The sequence below is a fragment of the Priapulus caudatus genome, unplaced genomic scaffold, assembly GCF_000485595.1.
Source record: "Priapulus caudatus unplaced genomic scaffold, Priapulus_caudatus-5.0.1 Scaffold21, whole genome shotgun sequence".
In the NCBI taxonomy this organism is placed as follows: domain Eukaryota; kingdom Metazoa; phylum Priapulida; class Priapulimorpha; order Priapulimorphida; family Priapulidae; genus Priapulus; species Priapulus caudatus.
The window spans coordinates 237983-245545 of record NW_014577082.1 but is presented as its reverse complement, the minus strand read 5'-3'; the positions used below and the strand labels follow the sequence as shown (position 1 = coordinate 245545).

The window sequence follows — 7563 nt, the reverse complement described above, 5'->3', positions numbered from 1 at the left end:
GCGTCTACGCGCATGCTACTGATATTCTGCCTACTACTGCTGCCTGCTTGCTGCTTCTACTACTACTGCTGCTGTCATACTGCTACTGCCTACTACTGCTGCTGCTGCCTGCTACTACTACTGCTGCTGCAACTGCTACTGCTACTACTGCTGCTGCTGCTGCTGCTACTACTACTACTACTAACTGCTGCTGCTGCCTTTGCAACTGCTGCTTGCTACTGCTGCTGGCCTGCCTGCTACTGCTGTTGTTGATTGTGTTGTTGCCACTAAAGTCCTGCTGCTGGCTGCTGAGTGTGTGATGATGATGATGATGATGATGATGATGATGATGATAAGAAAATGCTGAACCCGAGCATGGCAGCTGCGTGTTCGATTTGCGCGCCGTGGGGGGGTGGAGGCGGCGGGCGGGAAATCGTAGGCCTTCTCCCATTAACCCCCTGCGAGCTCCCCCTCTGTTTGGCTCTCCATATACTGGCTCTCCCTCTTCTGGCTCCCTATCTGCTAGCTCTTTCTCTTTCTCTCTCTGCTGGTTCCCCCTCTCCTGGTTCTCTCTCTCGCTCGCTCTCGCTCTCTCTCTCTCTCTCTCTCTTCTCTCTCTCTCTCTCTCTTCTCTCTCTTCTCTCTCTCTCTTTCTCTTCTCTCTCTCCTCGCTCGCTCTCTCGCTCGCTCTCTCTCTTCTCTCTCTTCTCTCTCTCTCTCCTCTCTCTCTCTCTCTCTCTCTCTCTTTCTCTCCTGGCTCTTCTCGTCTAGGCGCGCCGCCACGTGCATCATTGTACGCGCATGAAATACGCCCGCACGCACGCACACGCATGCACGCACGCGCATATAAGGGCTCTTTCATCAGATTGATTACAGACGCAGCCGGTTGCAAAAGCTGTAGCGGAGAAAGCAAAATCGGATGGCTTTCGTGATTGCACGCGTTCTCCTGCGATGCTGCTGCTGCTTTTGCGCCGCTCGCTGCTGCTGTGCTCCTTGCTACTACTACTACTACCTGCTGCTGCTGCTGACTGCTGCTGCTGCTTCAACTACTACTACTACTACTTACTACTACTACTACTACTACTACTACTACTACTACTGCTGCTACTGCTTGCTACTGCTACTCTACTGCCTACTGCCTACTGCCTACTGCTACTTTGCCTACTGCTACCTGCTACTGCTACTGCTGCTGCCTGCCCTACTGCTACTGCTACTGCCTACTGCTACTGGCTACTGCTACTGCTGTCTGCTACTGCTGGCTGCTACTTGCCTGCTACTGCTACTGCTCGATACTTCGTCCCTGCTTTACTGCTACTTACTGCTGGCTGCTCGCTGGCTGCGCTGCTGCTGCCTGGCTGCCTGCCTACTATTTGCTGGCTACTACCTGATTACTGCTGCTGAACTGCATCGCTACTGCTACTGCTACTGCCTTACTGCTACTGCATACTGCTTACTGCTACTGCTATGCTACTGCTACTGCTACTGCTACTGCTACTGCTACTTGCTACTGCTACTCGCTACTGGCTAACTGCTTACTGATGCCACGGAACACGATGTTATGACACGCTAGAATGCCACGGAACACGATGTTATGACACGCTAGCATGCCACGGAACACAATGTTATGACACGCCACATGCCAAGAAACACAATGTTACGACACGCTAGCATGCCACGGACCACGATGTTACGACACGCCACATGCCACGGAACACGCTGGGGGGGGGGCGCAACACGGTACACGGTGTAATAATACGCTAGCAGATCAGGGTACTATGGAACGCAAAATTCTTTCTCGCGAAACTGAAAACGACGTCACTAGGTCACCGCAAAAAAAACATCGCATTGCACGAATCAGAAAGAAAGCGACGAGATTTTCAGTAACAGGATAAGATGACAAAAATGATTTAGCTCACGAGATTCTAATGCATCCACTCTGCAGTCGACGCGCTGCAATGCATTCATTCTAACACGACGGATGGGTTCGCGTAACACGAACGGACGTCGACCGACACGAGGAAACGCGAAATATTCGCAGTTGCACATACTTGCAATCATTTGCAATACATGCATGCAATACAATACAATCATTGCAATGCATGGCATAACTCGCAGACAGACGACCAGCTACTGCCTACTATTTTATTATAGAGTATCAGGGTGCGAAATTAACGGGAGTCCGGAGTCAAATACTCCCAGATTTACTGTCGGACTCCCTGATTTGACGTATGTAGGAGTCCGTGTGACTCCCTGAAAATTCTGCCATACTACATAGTTCGTTCCAGAGCACGGCCTCGTGGAAATACCGTATTGTCCCTAATTTTCAGCTAATATCCAAAGAAAATTTGACAGACGTGCAACCGCATGAATCTTAAAAATAAACACAATTAGTTAATATATTTAATTTTGCTGACTCCCTCATTTTGCTGCGGGCTCCCTCTTTTTGAGGGTAGGGAGTCCGTTGGACTCCAGTGTCAACGGACTCCCGTGTTCAAAAGTTAATTTCTAACCCTGCAGTATATATATATATATATATATATATATATATATATATATATATATATATATAACTGATATATCATAACTGATATATATATAACATATATTTATTCACATATTGATAGAATATTTACAAGTTGAAAACTATGCAAAACGCTGTTAAAACGGTGTCATACTCTGTAGTAGAGTAATGAGGGCTTAGGATGGTTATAGGTTTTTATAGGTTAACATCATTATCATGGCATGAAAGAGTATTATAATAAAGGCAGTAATTGACTGTACAATTTTCAGAAATGTGTGGAATGCAGGATTGAACATGACAAAAATAAATGACGAAATGACAATTTAAAGTCACGGAACCTAATAATCGTAACATAAGTGAGGCAATCAATCATGTTAATCAAAGTGAATCAGCATGGGATTATGTTAGCAAATCAGAACATAATATAGTATCGCAATAAGAACAGTAGTTGTTAAATCAGCGAATAGAAGTGCGTAGGCGTGAAAGGCGTAAACATAACAAAAATAACATCTCCATATATCCTTACCGTACTATAGAAAGCTGCGTGGTAATGTAAATTATTGCAAGTAGACCTTTACACTTGTATTCGGTGACATTATATCATAACGTACCTTAAATGTGATATTGTGCAAAGAAATGATAATATGAAAATATCGCGGATTGCAGAACATTAAAAAATATTTATGGAGTAGACGAACGAACTTTGCCTTTCTGTTTCTCTTTGCGTACTGCTTGACCCGAGCGGATTTGTCCCCATGGCAACAAACCATGATGTGGTTGGCGGATTTCTGTTAGCTGATTGGATAATTGGTTTTTCCGTGTTTCCTACAAATTTTGTCGTCCCTAGATGGAAATTTCTTTATATTAACTCCAGGCTGGGTAGGCGTGTCCAGTATGCGCGCCAACTATGGTTGTAAGCAGCACGGTAGTTTAGGAGCAGAGCTGGCACCCAGACACAGAGATTGAGCTTATAGCATAAACATATAAAGGCCGTTGGCGACGCGGTTTCTCACGCACGCACGCACGCACGCTGACCTGCTTATACCCCGCCGCAACTAATGCGGATTAACTGCACGCGTTTAAAATCCAAGAAACTCGACTGATTTCCAAGAACATGAAAATATAAACGGTTTATATATATAATAAATATAATATTACGTAAAATAAATTTTTACGGTAAATGCCAAACTGACTATGCCTGCCGGAGCAAGCCAGCTTTCCTGCATGAAACATTTCTCGCGATCAACAACAGCTCGTAGGAAATACAGCAGAGTAGTTCGTAACACTTGCTTCTAGAATCAATATAACATTTTTAATGCCTAAGAGAAACGCTATTTCTGTCGTGTCTCACTGTCTGTCTTTCCGTCTGTCTCTTTCTCTCCCTCTCGCTCCCCCCTCTCTCTCTCTCTCTCTATCGCTCCCTCTCTCTCTCTCCTCTCTCTCTCTCTCTCTCTCTCTCTCTCTCTCTCTCTCATATATATATATATATGATATTGCCGCTAAGGATTCCTGACATTCGTGATATTTAGAGGACGCCCGTTTATATCAACAGGAATGCATCGGCAACAATTAAATTGAATACAATAATGAAACCCAATGTAACGACATGGGTCCTAAACCATGGTTTCTAATGATGGGTTTCTAAACATTGTATTTTTGCTTTACTTGTACATTAGCCATTCAATGGCACATCTTTGCATCATCCCCACAGCATTCTGAGCGCTGCCTTGTCTCGTGAATTCCAACGAATTTACACGGTTGCCCTTCTGGGTGCAAACTAGCTCCAACAAACGGTCTTGCTAGGGTTAGAAGACAATAGACAATCAGTCGCACAGCCTCGTCGGCCTAGGTGCAAACGAGCTTTATGCACGCTACGGAATACAAGTAAAACTGATAAGTAAAGATAATAAATGAAAGGTATGATTAAAATACAAGGTATTAGCAGAAGTATAAAGCCTGGTATCTATAGCAAACCACGACGCTACCGCTTGACTCGTATAGCAGTTTCACGCCCGCCTTGAAGGTAATAACGCTACCTTATTTCATTTCGACGCGAGTTCGCCTTACGGGCAGCTTTACTCCCCCGACCAGTCGTTCCTAACACCCCAGGGGGGTCGACTTCCGCGTGACCGACAACCCCCCCACCGTGCTCATGCGCCATGAAACACTTTTAACGTGCGGGTCGCATGATAAGCCAAAACAACAACGCACAAACACGCACGCACACACGCGTACGCACGCACGCGATTAAAAAAAAAATCAGCCCCTGTCACATACGCACACGTACACGAGGGCGAGTACGTCATACTATAACCCATCATCAGCAGCGCAACTTGTTTCGTCCTAAAGCGTACCGATTAGCAGAAACACTCGTAATTTCATATATAGTTACGTGAAATGCATTAATTAATTGGATTTCAAATAAGTCATAAGCCAGACGGAACTAATGGAAGCCCTTCAGTTTTTCAGCATAGGTTAATCATGACAGGATAAAGTAATTAAACTGAAAATGTATTTGCGACGTGTAATAAAGGGCAGCAGTGCTGCGTTGCAATTTAAGGTACACATGTTTTCATTGTCGAGAAACAGTTCAATGGTGCAGGTAAATTGATCTAATCAGCTCTATAACAAGACTGTATAGACGTTTTTTTCCAACCTGCCCTCTCCTTCCGTATTATATGTCTGTTTCTCTGTCTTTCTGTCTCTCTCTCTCTCTCTCTCTCTCTCATACACACACAAATACACTTCTATATCGCTTATGCTATGCTTATTAAAATCAAAGCATGGATTATTGCAAATAATTGTTCTATCCAGTTTTTTCAACATTTGAGTGACATATTTAACTGTGAAATTGCAGCCGTGTTCACTGCACAGCTACAATTGACAGACTACAGGATTTTCATCAGTTCTAGGGTGCGATAAGTGTAAAGCCAACAGACGCATTGAGTGTCCAAATGTCACTCACTGGTCAGCTAACATTTACTTACTGCTAGAAAGTAAATGCAGCTATCAGCAATACCAGCTGTACGTTGCTTCCAGTGACGTTCGTAAGCACAGAAATCTGCTATTCGATCACTGATTTCATCTCCACTTTTGGGCATAGGCTTGTCAGTTTGTCCACATGAGCGCGTGTCTCGAATAACAACGTAGAAGATTTTCTGTTTGAGATGCCGAAATCAATTAACTCCTCTGCCTGAACACTAGCTCTAATACTATAGCCCGCGTACAGTTGCCGCAGGGCTATAGAACATTTTAGACCTGTAAACAACAAAATTGAAAACGAAACGCAAGTAGTGCTAGCACTTTGAGGAATAAATGCGTAAATACATGCTGTAAAGTTGTGGAAAGTTTTCAAAATATAGGTTGAGATGTCCATGTAGATAAATAAGTGTTAAAAAGCCCGATCATTCTGCGTTTTGTGAGCCATTTTTCGTTGAAGCATTGGGGGACAGGTGCAGTTACGAAACCTGGCATAAAATGTTCTATAGCCCTGCGGCAACTGTACGCGGGCTATAGTACTAGAGCTACCTGAACACATACTGCCACGGAAGCTAATTATAATGCCACGTTCTACCTCATCAACTGAAAATAACGCACCTTTGTGCTACCCAGCAGCATTTACCGTACTATCGAGAGCTAATAATATCTTATTATTAGCTCTTGGTACTATTCATAACACCAGCAGCATAATTACTATACCTAATTACAGCCATAGCGTAATTACCATACTTAATAATAGCATACAGTACCGATGACATTCCAATGTACGGAGGAAAGCGGAAACGCCTATACTCTATACTAGGATCTAGTGCTATTTTATTCTTGTTGTTTGTGCACAGGGCGTGCGTGCGGTGTACTTGTGTGTTGTAGATGAGCATTTGAACGACATTTACAGCAAGTTATCGACAATAATAGGCGAAATAGAGTAGAGAAACATTAAGACTTTGGTAGTAAATACATTTCGTGTTTATTTACCTTTTTTTATTGAGACGTTCCAAGTGCCTGTGGTCTGACTAGTTGGTAATTCGACAAAGCGAGAATCCCGAGTTTCTCACGGGGCAGCGCACGCAGTAGACGGGCTCATTACATGACGACCAGACAGGTAGGTAGGTGACGTGTACGCGTGTAGTGCGAACACGCTGAATATTTCATGAGAGGTTACCGCCTACAGATGCGGTTTATTCGCGGGCGAGACGCAGCGCATCGTAAATGAAAGTGTCAATGACACTGTAGCTCACCACAAAAAAGAACACAAATGAGTGAGTGAGAAGAAGTCAGTTTTAATTGAGCAACCATCGACGTACATTATATCAAGACGGGAAACGTCCCGCGACTAATCAACGCCGATTTGAATGGCGGCTTCCACCAGCAGAGCTTGCGATGCGTCACCACCAGGTGGCGCCCACTACACCCGACTCTGCGACTATGTGAATAGTCTTTTCTTTCACCAAGCAAAGCGACGCGCGCATCCGTTAGTTGGTCAGCAAGGCCGCGACGCACAGCTTCGTACCTTTCTTGTTGACGACGCACGCTAGCGCCACCACCCTGCCTTCCACGGGTTCGATGACTGGCACACAGAGCATCGACTGAACATCACAGCCCAGCATGTTTACAATCTCCAGCCGCGACTCCTGCAAACAGCGACGACGATTTGTCCGATTAATAAGTAATATACGATAACGTGCGATATGAACATCTCGTTAATGAAACGGTTATTCGTCTAGCATTGCCAATATGTCAACTGTCATCACAACCGACATATAATAAATAAATAAATAAATATTTATATATATATATGTTTAATATGTAATGAATTACGACTTAAGTTTAAGATTAAGTGAGGATCGAAGTAAGCTGCACATAGACAGATACATACGAGAAATGTCTGTGTTACAGTGTAGCTATGTTCAGCACTTACTGTAGTGAGATTTTGCAGTGTGGCTGTGTTCTATACTTACTGTAGTGAGATCTTGCAGTGTGGCTATGTTCTATACTTACTGTAGTGAGATCTTGCAGTGTGGCTATGTTCTATACTTACTGTAGTGAGATCTTGCAGTGTGGCT

The 7563-nt window shown here is 44.0% G+C and overlaps 1 protein-coding gene across 1 annotated transcript in view; it reads right to left on the bottom strand.

Annotated features, from left to right (window-relative positions):
• The window catches only part of LOC106812357 (cGMP-dependent 3',5'-cyclic phosphodiesterase-like), a gene marked incomplete in the record, with an annotated part of 51538 nt that overhangs the window by 35796 nt on the left and 8179 nt on the right, over positions 1-7563 (bottom strand). Inside the window, 1 exon segment of the mRNA XM_014816215.1 lies at positions 7011-7131. Coding sequence (XP_014671701.1) covers positions 7011-7131 — 121 coding nt within the window.